Source organism: Rhopalosiphum maidis, chromosome 2 (genome assembly GCF_003676215.2).
Source record: "Rhopalosiphum maidis isolate BTI-1 chromosome 2, ASM367621v3, whole genome shotgun sequence".
Lineage (NCBI taxonomy): Eukaryota > Metazoa > Arthropoda > Insecta > Hemiptera > Aphididae > Rhopalosiphum > Rhopalosiphum maidis.
The window spans coordinates 43,641,031-43,654,509 of record NC_040878.1 but is presented as its reverse complement, the minus strand read 5'-3'; the positions used below and the strand labels follow the sequence as shown (position 1 = coordinate 43,654,509).

At 24.8% G+C, this 13,479-nt stretch overlaps 2 protein-coding genes across 2 annotated transcripts; one reads left to right on the top strand and one right to left on the bottom strand.

Moving 5' to 3' along the window:
• Window positions 1–803: 803 nt before the first annotated feature.
• LOC113553118 lies at window positions 804–3,682 on the bottom strand. The gene is made up of 4 exons (XM_026956280.1): window positions 3,518–3,682; window positions 2,266–2,491; window positions 1,213–1,353; window positions 804–1,155 (listed from the first exon to the last, which is right to left on the bottom strand). Exons 1-4 carry the CDS (start codon window positions 3,578–3,580, stop codon window positions 1,142–1,144), a joined length of 444 nt encoding a protein of 147 aa, XP_026812081.1. The 5' UTR covers window positions 3,581–3,682; the 3' UTR covers window positions 804–1,141.
• Window positions 3,683–4,145: 463 nt separating this feature from the next.
• On the top strand, window positions 4,146–11,904 carry LOC113553119. The gene is made up of 4 exons (XM_026956281.1): window positions 4,146–4,315; window positions 4,398–4,647; window positions 8,477–8,580; window positions 11,740–11,904. Exons 1-3 carry the CDS (start codon window positions 4,259–4,261, stop codon window positions 8,572–8,574), a joined length of 405 nt encoding a protein of 134 aa, XP_026812082.1. The 5' UTR covers window positions 4,146–4,258; the 3' UTR covers window positions 8,575–8,580; window positions 11,740–11,904.
• Window positions 11,905–13,479: the final 1,575 nt, after the last annotated feature.

Here is a 13,479-nt window from a genome sequence, read left to right as displayed (position 1 = left end):
TAGTTTTAATTTACGATTTGTATGTATTTATTTTTATTTAACTACATAATATAGTAATTAGTTATATTAAAATGCATCCATAAAATTCCGTTTTGGGATCTATGTGAAATTATTCTCAAGATTTTTCAACATCTTTACAGACTCTAAGAGACCGATTTAAAGATGAAACTTCATTATTGGTGAATTAAAAATATATGAAGTACCTATTTCGTTTTGATATTTTTACCGTGACTTATTTACTTCCTCGTTTTTAAGGTTTTTCAGTAATATTTGTATTAGCTAGAATTTATCCTGACCACTTGACCATACGTTAGTACGAATTTCGAACGACCCGTACTGATCTCTAGTATGAAACAATAGAAAATATTGTTTCTATTGAGCTAAACATATTTTTCATATTATGATGAAACGATAAAGATAAATATACCTCTAAATAATAGTTTGATAGTCTTAGAGATCATACATGGTAATATGTAAATATTTTATGTTAGCTTACAACATAAAACTAATTCTTTATTCTATATTAGATTTGATTAAGATTTTCAATAATTACTAATTAGTAATACATAATTAGTATTTTTCTTAATACATAATTAGAAAAACGACAAATTATATTTTTTGCACAAAATGTATATTTTTAGTGTTTATCGTTTTAAATATAATGTAGAAATCTTATATTCAAGTTATTACTTCTATTTAATCATTTACAATTGTACCACTAGATATACTACCTATAGCACCAAAATTAAATTAAACAACGAATCTTAAGTCTTAATGGATTGTAAAACATATTAAATAAAAAATGTTATCTGTGAAAATGTTTATTGAATGTATTTCTTTTGCAGTATACAAAGAATAAAACTCAATACAAGATTACTGGAATATTGACTATGATTATTAGTGGTCCATCATGAAATTGGATATAAGTTGGAACGAGAAATAATTATTGATAGTATATACTTAATTCCAAACTTGTTCCTATCCAAACTATCTATTATCTGTTATCTGTTATTTAACAAAATATTTTATAAATGTAAATTGTTGACATCATTTGAATCGGATGGTAATATAATAGTTAGTTTATAATGAATTAATATATTATTGTAACGGATATTTAACCACACTGCGTTCTCGGGTATTATTATTTGAACGATTCTAAAAATAAATATTAATATTAATAATATTATTGATTATTGTTTTTAATTTACTTACTACTTTTTTTTGGTTTATTTTTAGTTTTACTATTTTCGCTACCTGCCCCACTTTTCATTATCTCCAATACTTTGACGTCATCCTCGTATTGTTGTTTAATCTTCATCGCTTTTTTCGTGTATGTTTTTAACTTATTTTTTACTGAAATAAAACGAATCGAATGTTTTATTGTTGACATATACTTTATATACTATTATATTTATCTTTTTTATAGAGTAGTACTACAGGGTATAGTAGGGCCTGTGTATGTACTATGTAGTCATACTTATATCAGTGTTGTAGTCTTTAATCATGTATCTTTAAACATTGGTTTGGTGTTTAATTCTTTTAACTGTTATTAATTCAGCTGTAATAATATTTTGTAGGATATGATTGTTCTACTCAATTCGGCTTATTCAAACTTTAAATAATTTGAATATAAACTAATTACACGTTCAGATATCAATTTTTATGTATGCAATTCGGTATAAAATTTAGAATGTCATTAAAATATTAATAAATTGAAAAATGATGATGATAAAGAAAATAATATTTAATTGAATGAATTTAAAATCTTTTCAAAAACCCACGATCTTGTAAACAAGAAATTTTATCTTTTAATCTTGTTTACAAGAACAAGACCGTACAAATATTTTTCGAGATAATAAATACCTCAAAAATTTCTACGAAAAAAGAATCGTACCGTATGTGTTAAAGTTATGGATAATATATTATAAATGGATATTGGACATACCCATAGCAATTGCAAGCGATTACCTCAGAGTAGAGTTTAAATGAGGACAATGAGGTAAATTATGAACTGTGCGATTTTTGATACGAATGGAATATAAAATATATGTGTAATGAATACGAAAAAAATTTGCTTAGTTTAGCCTTCAGAAAATTACAAAAAATTTGAGACTGTGTCCTATTTGCAGTAATGTCTAAAATTAAAGTGTAGTACTAAGTCACACTCGAAGAGCGCACTCTATGTGTATACAAAAGGATGGTTTATTATTAATATAGGTCCATGGCTTTTGGTAACTAATGAATATTAAAAATATTAACACTTACTCTTTTTATTTACCAAATTCTTGTATAAATTGTCCAGTTTTGTTTTAAATTCCTTATTATTCATGGTTTTTTCGTCTATACAACCTTGGATTATAGTGGCAATATTTAATAACATTTGTTCAATCGAACCATTGTTTTTTTCGTCATTTGATAAATTTGAAGTTGATTTTTTTAATTTACTATTATTGCCGAGTTTCGATGATGATTTTTCAGTTCTTGCACAGTTCTAAAATTGAAAAATATTGTTTCGTATAATTTTATACAGTTTTTATATTTGTTTAACTTATAAGGATATAAATCATCATAATATATGAAATTATAATAATATTTATGAGTTATATCTTTTAAAAATTTCTTTTTAATCTGAATAAAATAAACAACATTTTTACCAATGTAGGTAAAACGTTTGGTGTGGCCGCGTTGTGTATTTAGATTTGGATGAAACGTATTGTGTCATAAATAATGATTATTATTAAAATTGTACTCCACATACATGATAATAATAACTATTTATATTTTTTTTAAATTTGTTCTGAATTTTTTAATAGAGATAAACGATATATGTATACAATAGGCTCATCTGGTAATAGTAAAAATAACATAGACGTGAAATGTTGATTAATAAGTTACCCATTGACGACACTTATCTTGGACAACATTATGTATATAGATATAGAAAACAAACGATAGGTGCATAAAAGCAACTTATTTTTGCAGTTGATATTTTGATATTTTTATCAATAATTTTTGTTGAAATAGTGATACTTGAATAATTTGTTAAACCGTGAGTCTGTGTAATAGTTTAAATTATGAACTACTGAAAAACTGGTGATAATTTTTTAAATATTAAATTGAATAAAATATGTGTAATATGGTTAATCTCATGAGTCTTTCAAAATTGAAACTTTAATTCTGTCAATATCTACGATAAAATTACATAAACTATATTAGTTTAGATCGTTAAACATAATAACGCTATATGTGATTTTGTTGTTTCTGTTGCTAATAAAAGTAATTAGTTAAGTAAAAAATATTAAAAATAAATGGTAACCATTGTTTAGTGAGTTTTTTTTTTAATTTAACAAGAGGAAGTTCCAAAGAAAATAATTTTATGTAAATTATTAATAACATATTGTTTGTCACTGTTACCAGTGGTACCACAGAGAAATGGTTATTATTGCTTGTTCAATTGTCGAAAGATTTAATAAATAAAAATAGACTTAAATATATTATTTTATTTTATGATACTCACTGTGTGTAACACACATGCAAGAACTATCAAAACTACTATTCCTTTTGCGTAGATAATGTTCATCTTGCGGTGAAAATTATTTCTGAATAACAACTTGTAGCCAACGTTTACTGTTGGACTGTGAAATAGGAAGATGGCTCAAAGTTATGTGTTGATCGTATGTATTTTTTTCCTACACATGTGTTAAACGAAAATGATTTAATTTTCAAACATTTTTGTTTTATATAGAACAATAGAATTGTATTTTGAAACAAATTACGTATTTACTAAAAAAGTTTATTTCAAGTATTTAATTTTCATACAATTTTAAAATCAATATGGTATTTAAGATGTGTATATGGGTGTTTTAGAAACAGTTGCTTACATTAAAAAATAAATAAATATATTAACCAAGTAATATTTACTTTATTTTTTCTAACAAAATTCTTAACGAATAAAGTACGAAGAAATCATTTTTGAAGAGGTATTTACAGTAAATTTGTTTATGTACACTTTCGAGTACTTTTGTGCATTTTTATAATGATTATTTAAATCGTATGACGAGCACAGTAATTGACGTGTGTTTCTATTATGGCACGTTATTATATATAAACTACATACATGTGTTTGTAATTAAATCGAAAATACTGCTGTTTTCGTCGTTAATAAACATGTTTAAAAATTTACTAAAAAATGTTTGAAACTGTTGAAAATATTTATACTTTAAATTTCACTCGTACTGTTGTGACCCATTCTTAAAAAATGAAGGGCAGGACGTTAATATGCATAACCATCGTATTGGGTGTATCGATACTGCAGGTAACTTAATTTTCTTATAGTAATGCACCTAATGATAAAAATGCATTTTTACTTTAGATATTTTTTGTCTGTGTGTGTGTAGGACGTACGTGGTGGTAAAACTGTGAGCGAAAAGAAATTGAAAAACTGGGGTCTCAGAAATGAAGATGTATATAAGAAGGATATAAATTTCGAAAAAGTATCTTTAAAAGATAATGCCAATTTGACGAAACACGAAAAAGAGCTAGGAGAATTGTTGGAAGTTATACAATTTGTGATCAACAATACAATCAATAACCATGAATTCCGCATGTTTTTGATTAAACGATTCTTACACAACTACGTTAAACAAGGTAGAAAATATTATAAATGTCTACATTAATTTATTTATTATCGATTTTACAATAGGAATAGAGATATTCCAAATGTAATCGCATTTTCCAGTATTAATATGACAGAATTCGATATGTTATAATGTCCATATTAATATTAGAAAATCTTAGCGGTATGAACATATTATGCTTAAAGCAGTTACAAAATATTACATATCTTATTACATTCGTAAATTTACTGGTGTGATAGATTTTTGTTTTTAAATGTTGGTTAATGGTTATTTTTGAAAAAAATATTTTCATATTGTCATTAGGTAATAATGAACACTGTGTATTGAGAATAAGTAATTTGAAAACTTTTTAGTGTCCTATGAAAAATGCTTTATCTGACTAGTTATTTGTTTTATATTTTTAACGTAATAATAAATATTACAGATAATCAATTTTTTCATTTTTTTAATGCAAGTATTTCATTATGGTTAGCAATCTAAGTTTCTAATTTAAACGTTGTTGACACAAAAGTACAAAAAATGTTGTTTAAAAACCTTGTAAGTTGTGAGTTTTACGTTTTGGTCATTCATCTTATTCTTTATAGTTTATTTGGTTACAGTTAAATTATAAATAACTTTGATGCGCCAACAGTCGAAAATTACAACGTACCCAGGATTGAAATTTTGTTTTATTTATATAATGATCTCAAAAAACAATTTAGGTATCCGTCAAAATTTAAACTCACTTTTGTGAGATTTATTTAACACATTACACAACTGAAATAAATCTATTTTGTGACATATTATTTCAAAATATTTTGATTATTGTTTTTATATTTTATTTATCGGATTCGATAACCCTGTATTAAATCGTGAAAACAAGAATGCAATTTTCATTTCAATTGCTTTAATTTGAGTGTTATAATATAATATGACAAAAACTGCAGAATGACTGCCTTTGCGTCACAATATTTCACGCCAAGCTGGTTACCTGGTCATTCAATACATTTTACATTTATTAGATGGATTTAGTTTCACGGAGTAAAATTTTCGGGATTAGTTTACGGTGATGTTCGTAACACATAGGAATTCCAATTAATCTATCTCAGTAGTCTGTGTAATTGAATTTGGCTCTTTGATACATTTCAAATGAAATCGTATCATTACGCATAGATCTTCATCCTGGTCTAATATCTCAGTTATATTCATTTGCCTTATGTAACAATCTACCCAAACATTTGAAACGTAATTGATGACACTATTGCACATAAACTGATTTGACTTTGTCATTACTATCGGTATACCTTACATGTAATGTATTTTGTAATAATTCGTGTTTTGGATTTTCTTAATTTCTCGAATGTATATCATCTGTATAATTTGTAGGCATATTGTAAATAAATCACTCGTTAAACAAATGATATTCTAAATCAAGTAAATTATACAGAACGTATTTTGATGTGAACGCAGAACATACATGACAGTATATTTGTGTACATAACAACTATATATACATAACATATTATATACGTAAGGGCTAACGATATAATAACAGTAATACATTATTCGTATATTTATGTCTAGACTGTATTCATATAATATTATGAATAACTAGATAGTTACGAATTTACAATTGCTGTTTTCGAATACAGTTTGATTGTGTCAATTAATATAATGCATTACATAAGGTAATTATTTCATCGTAACATAATATTATGTGAGCAATATTATGTTTAAAAGATAAAACAGTTATGTACAGTATCGTGCACCCCTATCAGTTATCTAACTGTTGTAATTCAATTATATTTTTTTGGTCGTATGAAAATCAAAATTTCTATTTTGTACTTAATTTGTTTATAAAAAATATTTTGTTATATTATGTAATTAATTGGTTGTTATCCAATAATATTTAGGTACTTATCAATCTATTTGATGTACTATAGACAAACTGATAAAATTAACAGATATAATATAGTAGACACCGATATATTATTATTCAAAAAAATACCAAGTAATTTGAACGGCTCAGGAATAAGAAAAAAAGTGTTCAAATCGTCGTAGAATGTAACTAGTATTTCATAAATAACGATCGGAAATGTTTGATTACAAGTTGAAAGAAATATTTTAGTAATGTTAGTCGATCATCCATATCTACTTATAAGCCTGCAGTGTAGTTATTTGATATAACGTAGTATTATTCATTTATAATTGATCACTCTTGTTGACCACGAACCATCAGAATATTGAATTACATGCTTAGACATTTACAAATAGAGAGTGTCAATTAACATGGATGAAGTAAATATCAATCAATATATTATATAAATAATCATTTGTTTTAAAAATAACACTGTACTACTGTAAGCGTAATAAATAATAATTTGAACTGACCATTATATCAAATCAATAGAATTAATTTGTATACCATAACGAGTATGCCATACCACCTTTACATAACGTTATTTAAGTGTAACCTATAACGTGGAAATAAAGGTAATTTTGGTATGTTCATATCGTTACAATAAAAATCGGGCAATATACGATTTATTATAATAAACATACAATTTCATCAAGAAATAATTTCGCACAAAATTGGCACTACAGTATAATATATTATGCACTGGTAATGTTTTAAAACGTAATTTTCAACAATATTTTACAGATAGTGGTAGAGATCGGTACATATCTTACGTATCTTACGTTTGTTTTTGCTTTTTTCGATCTCAAGTGGTTCCTATATGTGTATCATATAGTATTCAAGTATAGAACACAAATGATATGCGCCTTGGACGTGCCTAAAATTGTTCAGAGACCCACGTGGCCACGTCTATAAGACGGCCAATGACCGCTCAATAATCCTGTTAGCGAAATGCCTAGGAGCTAGACTTGGTTTGGAGTCATAATCTGTCTGTATTTTGACTAACTGGACAAATCCTGTTGGGACGATATATATTATTATTTACCTTACTGGTAGATACTCCGTACTATTAGGGATAGGATTTTGGTAAAAGTGACGATTGAGCGAGTCACCATTCTGATGTTAAAGGTTAAAATAATTTATGCATGATACGTTTAAAAATGTTATAATAGGAATTATTATTTAAAGTAAGTAAAATGACGTACAAAAAGGGTACCTATTTTAAAATTTTAAGTGATTTATTGTTTGTTGATTCTTTTTTTATTATGAAAGTTCAATAAATGTTGACAAAATAATATTTGTATTAAATGTGGATATAAAATGTGCCCATAGAGAGGTTTATTAAGCTTGTGAAAGCTTATAATTATTTAATTTTTAATAGTTGTGAAATACTATTATTAAACTAACTGAATTTTGTTGTATAAATTATTAAAAACTATTGTTCGTATTTCGATTCCATAGTGACATTTTTAGTATTTAGTATTCTACTTAAATCAGTCAACTAATAATTAAAAAAACAAGAATAATTTAGTTTTGTACTCTCTGAGTGGGGTTTTCTTCAATAATATATTGCGTGAAACTGGAATTATGAATTGTATTTTATATATAAGTATGTTTATTGTTTGTACTTAAAATATCAATTTATAACCATATCATATTATTAGTGTTTATTAAGACTTTATTACAATACGCTTTTCTTAATTAATTTATATAGGTAATTTTCAAACTTCGAACTACAAATAGTTTTTGTATTTCAAAAGTTATGCAGATAATTAATTATCCAAGCCATTTTCATAAACTTACAAACATTTTTGAAACCATATAATATAATTGTTTAATAAATTTGTAGTAGTTAACACCTAACATGAATATTCTAGTCGATTGCAATTTTTATTTTTGTAAATTCTCAATTTAGTCTAATAAATGTATTTTTGTATTGCAGCAACCGCTTATTTGAATACAATAAAGGAACTGAAGATGTTAATGGATCCAAATGCAGCTAAAGAAGACGAAAAAAAAGATAGAGCAATGAAATTTTAATAAAAAGTATTAATAACTACGATATTTAAAGTTAATTAAATAAATATTAAAATATATTGAATACAACCTAAATTTAATCAAACTTGGCAATAATTGGTTTACAAAGACCTAAAAAATGATCAATATTATAGTTAATTTATTATTTTTTCTCAGAATTTAGGTAATTATTGATAATTTATTAATACACACGATTATCGTTTATACTTTATAGTTTATCTTATATTTAAAACGAATTTTTATGAATTATGACTCCTTATAGTTTCAAATTTTCAATATTAATATTTCTTATTGTTTTTTGTTTACACATAAAAAAGTAATATGAAAGCTAAATAAATATTGCACAAGTTAAATCATATTATACCTACTTTTTAGTTTTTCAAGTATATCTTTTTATAATAAAACAAACGTAAAAAATCAGTACAATAAAAATGAAATACATTAATACATTTAACTAAATGGCATATGTATTGTTATAGTTACTTTACAGCTTGATTAGTGTGTATCAGATTTAGGAATATTTTGGAATAGTTTTGCTGTGTTTAACATATTATATTCAAGAAGTTTATTTTATCGTTGGTATAGATTGTGACTTTAATACTATACGTGTTTGATAACTTTGTTTATTATAACACTAATCAAAACTATATAACAATGTATGATATTTTGCTTGAAAAGGTTTTTGAAAATAAAACGTAATATATATTTTAGCAATTCTCTTTTGTAATGTAAATATTTGATATTTATCGTATCTTCGGCGATATTTTCTATCATACGATATACAGTTAGTATTAATTTAAAAAAATTTAGTAATAATATAGAATATACATAAATAAAATTATATATGCATATACAGTACTGTGAAATATTAGGATTCCATTTGAAAACATTTGAAGTCGAATTATAAACATTATGTTAGTAAATACGTATAACATATATTTATCTGCGCATTTATATGTATAAGTTTCAATCAAGAGGTTCTCTTCTATTTAATTTAATATTTAAGAGAGCGTTTTATTAATTTTTTGGACGATTCAACTATTATTATTATTATTTGCGATCGATAAATTCAATTTTTCTCTTTGAATAGAAATATTTAACAATTCATGTATGTGTGTCAGACGAAGACGGTTGCAAACCACACCCATATGATATTTTTTATACTGACAAGTATTTTTGGGGCATACCATATCTGTTTATACGACGATGCGAAATTGTGGTCTTTATAATTGATTTACGGTGAAAGAAATACAGAGTTTCATCTTTATCTGAGGAGTACTTACTTTAATTAAATTGTATAGGAATTACTATGCAGTGTGTATTATAGTATCGTTAAAAATTCAATACGTTTAAGATTTTATCAAAACATTTTGTTATACTTGAATATCTATAAATACTTAACCATTAACCAATACCGAAATCGAAATGGTTTAAATTTACCACATTTACCGAGAATTTATCGATAAATGTGTTGATTAATAATAATTGACAATTGTAATTAAAAAATAGTCTTTTTAATTAATATACGAACATTTCTAATGAAAACACTTTAACAAATCTTGATGTTTATATATAATTCTCATTTATTAACTGTAGAATTTAGTATTTATTATATTGATTGAAAGTATTGTTTACATATTTTTTAAAAGTAAAAATCATAAATTAATAACATATTTAAATGAATCCTTATTCGCCGATAAACTATAATTAATTAAATTCACGTTTGTGAACATTATCATTATTAAAACAAATTTTGACCTGATTTGAATAGCGCCGATTTATCAATGCCATTGCAAGACTATAATACCTACTTGACTTGATGTATTACAGATTTTCTACTTGTATCGAGGAATTATACTTTTTAGTTTTGTAGATTCTGTTATATCAGTTCATTTTTATGGAAATATGTTCACTGAAAAAAAAATATACAAATTTATTGAAAACATTATTATGGATCACAAACATTTGATAGAAATAAATCGTGTGTATCCGTATGATGTTTGTCAAACATAATAAATGAACAATTTCGTGATCGACAAACCTTGAATTATTTTATTCACATCATTCAGTATAATATTATTTTCAAGCATATTATCAATATTCTAGATATTATACAATTTAAAAGTGCAAAAAAAATATCAAAAAAAAATCTATTAAATCACTTTATCTAATCATAGTAGAATGTATAGTTACACAAGCAACAAAACCATACAAACGACATTTTACGATATATCTGTAAATACTATTTTATAATATAAATTAAGTAAATATAGTAAAAATGTAGAACAATATATAGTTATATTTAATTTTGGAAGGCATGTATAATATAATTGTCTACACAGAATGGACATTTTGTGGCAGGATAGTAATGGAATCATAATAGGGTCAACTGGGTCAAGTGAACCGAACGTAGGTGTGTTTATTCATGTAAAATATTAATTTCAAAATATGACTTCATGCTTACGTCTATTTACTTTTATTATACTCCATTAATTTTCTATTTAAAGTGGATTTCAGGGATAACTAATATTATTAGCAAGAAACTCTGGAAAATATTCAATGTTATGTCCGCCGCCGGGTCTAGTGGTCGCTAGCGTAATAACATGTTGAACTATAATATTGTAATCACAACAGTTATTGTTTAAAATCACATTAGTATAAGCAAATATTATTGACAGTATAATCGAAAAGAACACAGCGTTTCATAAAATATTGTTTTTGAGTATTTTAAATAATAAATTGTATAGTAATTTTAGTATATACTGCTTACGTTTTATCAGACTTTCGATATATTTTATTGATAAATTAAATAAAACTCATATCACATAAATAAAATGCGTGTATAGATTCTGGGACCACAACTACAACAGATTAAAAAAGTTTCTTATTTGGATCATCAAACATACATATAATTCCCGTTTACAATAAATAAGAAAGAATATTCATAATATCAGTATATTTCAAATTATTAAGTCATCAGTTTTAATATTTATTTATTTATTTACATAAATCAACATTGTAATTTAAACGATAACATTTAATAACCAGTGCAAAATAAAACTAAATAGGTTAAAGCATCTTTAGACATCCATGTAGTGAAATGGCCTATACAAGTTGCCGTGTAATGGAGCATAATATAATTATTGGTTTATTGTGATTTTTTTTTAGATCAGTATTGTGCACAATGGGTGGCTTCAATCAACAATGTAGTTATATGCATGATACTATAGCTGATCCTGCGCTCCGTTTCCCATGATAAATCAAATGGTGCCATTAGATTTACTCTATTTAAAAGTCTTATGTATAATTACAATGACTATTATAGCATATATTAAATTAAAAAAAAAATTGACTTAGAAATAACGTTCTGTATTTTTACTCTTTTTTTACACCCTTTAACATTCTTAGGGAATTAATTTTGGAAAATTCTTTGTTGGTGAGTCTCTACATCATAAAAGGAAACTACTGAACAAATGGTATACCTCAGCGGTCCGGGTTATACAAATACAATTTTATTGTTGATAATATTAAAATTAATTAAGTCATAAAAAAATTATATCATACGTCAAAAATAAGAAAAATATCAAGTTATGCTTGGTAAAAATATTGCAAACTGAAACTGTTATGGAATACATTTTAAATATTAATGAAGGCCTTGGTCTTTAGTGGCTCAAACTTATAATAAATTAATATACGCTATGTTTTATTTTAAAAATGTACATAGTAATTTTTAGTTAGGACTAATATTTTGAATATTTTGAAAAGATAATAAATAATATTAATTAATATTTGTTATAATAATAAAATAAAATAGAAAAAAAACAACGTTTTGTGGGTTATCTGAAATTGAATGAATACAGTGACGATGATGATACATCTATCCCATGTTTTTATACGTAAATATAATATTTCAAATTTTGACATAACTTGAAACGATTGTTACCAACAATATTTTATTATAATATTCAATTGTCAACAATGATTGATAAAAACGATTTTCAATTTAAGTACTCACATATTTCAATATTTCATTTGAGACTGATTTTCTTTCCTTAAACATGATTTATAGTTACCTGAAAGCACAATATTGTATTTTATTAGTTATAGGCCATTCCTCCGCAGTGAAATGAATAAAGAATTTCGGTAAAATAAGGTATGTGTAACACAGTTTGTTTTTGAGACGAAATTCAAGATACATATTGTTCAATCGATAGATACGATTAATCATGATTGGTTTTATTAAGATTATTATCGTAAACTAAATCGTGAATAAATTAGCCATAGCTCATAAGAAATTTTAAAAAAATATGGCATATCCAGGAATTTGTTAAAGTTGTAGGGGAAGGATCAAATACACTGCAATTATGACTTTAAATTGTAAGTAGGCTGATTAATATATTATTTAGATATTACAATAATATTTATGTGTTTTTTTTATGTTTGTTATTTATTTTTGGGGTATTAAACATTTAAGTATTAAATTAAAAAAAAAAAAATATGGTAAAATGAGAATATTTACGCTGTATTCTACTTGTATTTTTGACTAAATAGATTTTACTATTTTATTATAATTAAAAATTGAATTACTGTAAATATCTGTAATTTCTGTAATTTCCCATCAAATATTTATTTTTATACATATAATGTTAACATTTTTAATATATTTTGAATTATTTGTATAGGTACATTTGAAATTTTTATATTATTAGAACATTTATTTGTCCATATTCAGGCTGACTGAAAATTGAAGATTAATTTAAATGGACATTTTTCTGTACAATGTAATGTCTTAGATGGTATTTAATGTTTTGATATTATTCATGATACTTAGATATTTCTATTTTTTTGTTTTAAAATTTGAAATATCTAGTTATCGTTTTTAATGATTATAAATAGCATTTGTTTCAG

Excerpts from the sequence above, each read along its gene's own strand:
- LOC113553119 (XM_026956281.1), top strand. The coding sequence starts at position 4,259 with ATGAAGGGCAGGACGTTAATATGCATAACCATCGTATTGGGTGTATCG. Across the intron at positions 4,316-4,397 it reads TGGGTGTATCGATACTGCAG|GACGTACGTGGTGGTAAAAC; the intron begins GTAACTTAATTT and ends GTGTGTGTGTAG. Across the intron at positions 4,648-8,476 it reads ACACAACTACGTTAAACAAG|CAACCGCTTATTTGAATACA; the intron begins GTAGAAAATATT and ends TTTGTATTGCAG.
- LOC113553118 (XM_026956280.1), bottom strand. The coding sequence starts at position 3,580 with ATGAACATTATCTACGCAAAAGGAATAGTAGTTTTGATAGTTCTTGCA. Across the intron at positions 2,492-3,517 it reads TTGCATGTGTGTTACACACA|AACTGTGCAAGAACTGAAAA; the intron begins GTGAGTATCATA and ends TTTCAATTTTAG. Across the intron at positions 1,354-2,265 it reads GAATTTGGTAAATAAAAAGA|TAAAAAATAAGTTAAAAACA; the intron begins GTAAGTGTTAAT and ends GTTTTATTTCAG.